Raw genomic sequence first — 1710 nt, forward strand, 5'->3', positions numbered from 1 at the left:
ACGTAGACTATCTCAAATTCTTATTGGCCATAATAAAAAAAATACTCACCATAAGTTTCCTTCTATTCACTACCCTCAACCACTTTTCACATTTCCTTTGACAAAAGCACTTTATTTTTATACTCCACCTATGTTTAGCTTCTTTTTTTTGTCGTCTAGCACATGGTTTATAATTATAAATTATGAATTATAATTATGCTAACTAAAATAAGCACTTTTCACTTTATAAGTATCTCCCTATATAAAAAGCACGTCTACAACAATATTTTCCTCCTCAACCCCAACCAAAAACTTCTTCATTAAGAATAATCCAATAATGGCTGAAGAGAATCAAGCGATTAAGCTATTTGGTGCAACGATAAAACTCCATGATGTTGAAACAAAAGAAAGAGAAGATCAAGATGAAGATCCGACGGTGGAGAAGAGATCAGAGAAGATCATACCGTGTCCAAGATGCAAGAGCATGGAAACTAAATTCTGTTATTTCAACAACTACAACGTGAATCAGCCTAGACATTTTTGTAAGAGCTGTCAGAGGTATTGGACGGCTGGTGGAGCCCTCCGTAACATACCAGTTGGAGCCGGTCGTCGGAAGGCTAAGCCGCCGGGACATGAAGATAGCGGTTCGAATTCGCCGGAGAGTTGTTTTTATGAAGGTGATTCTGATGATCATGGACATCAGTGGCACGTTGAAACGGTTCCTGAGAGTGGTTTCCGGGAAGTTTTTTCCGGTAAACGGCGGAGGAAGAATTCAGGTTGTTATTCGTTAGCTATGATGTAATTTTTGTCTTGTTCTTTTTTAACTATGGATAGAGAATAAACCATTTTCTCACCTATGAATTTTAAGTTTTTAAAGTTTAGGTAAGGAGGTATTAAAAGAGTATAAAATTGAAATGTATATTTGTATCTTATGGAAAATTATTATTCTCAATTTAAATTTAGAGTATATTTGATCATTAATTGATGATTATATATTGGGTACTAATGAGAATGTTAATGTAAACCATTTACTTATAAAGTAAGAGTCAATGGTATTCTCTTTTTTCTTTTTCTTTTTTTTCAATTGATGTATTATTTTTTAATTAGAATTTTTATTTGGTATAAAGTAGTAAGAATGATCCATATATAATAGTTCTTTTTTGTTATTTTCATAAAGTGGAAAATGTAATAAAAAATACAAATGAAAGAGAGTAATAAATTTTGGAAATTTCTTTATTCACCTCCCTACGGGGTTGACCCCCAGCGAAAATCTAAATTTACCCCTGCTTCGAAGATGCATATCAGAAGTTTTTTTTTTTAGATTTTTCCAGATTTCGGAAATGCATCTCCGAAAAAATTGGAATTTTGATTAATTTTGAGATGCATCTCCGAAAACACAAAAAAATTTGGAATTGTGATTAATTCGGATATGCATATCCGAATTAGTCAAAATCCCAAAATATTAAAAATTTTGGGATGTCAATCAATAGAGGAAGGATCAAGCTTAATAAAATATTTCTTTTTTCATATGACCAATAATTCCTTTTATATCTATCTAATCAATTCTATATATTTACAAAACATTATTTTTCTCTCACATGAATAATCAATTCTAGATAATATCAAATAAATAATAAATAACACATGAATTTAATTATTTTTTTAATTATAAATAACACTACTAAAAATTTGATCAACTAACGTACTTTTTATATTACTACTAAAAATTTA

General features: G+C 30.4%; 1 protein-coding gene across 1 annotated transcript; it reads left to right on the forward strand.

Annotated features, from left to right (window-relative positions):
- The first annotated feature begins 222 nt into the window (after positions 1-222).
- LOC131633318 (dof zinc finger protein DOF1.5-like) lies at positions 223-1037 on the forward strand. Its single transcript, XM_058904040.1, has one exon. The coding sequence runs from the start codon at positions 317-319 to the stop codon at positions 779-781; it is 465 nt and encodes a 154-aa protein (XP_058760023.1). The 5' UTR covers positions 223-316; the 3' UTR covers positions 782-1037.
- The last annotated feature ends 673 nt before the right edge of the window (positions 1038-1710 follow it).

This window comes from Vicia villosa, unplaced genomic scaffold (assembly GCF_029867415.1).
Source record: "Vicia villosa cultivar HV-30 ecotype Madison, WI unplaced genomic scaffold, Vvil1.0 ctg.001111F_1_1, whole genome shotgun sequence".
NCBI lineage: Eukaryota > Viridiplantae > Streptophyta > Magnoliopsida > Fabales > Fabaceae > Vicia > Vicia villosa.

Excerpts from the sequence above, each read along its gene's own strand:
- LOC131633318 (XM_058904040.1), top strand. The coding sequence starts at position 317 with ATGGCTGAAGAGAATCAAGCGATTAAGCTATTTGGTGCAACGATAAAA.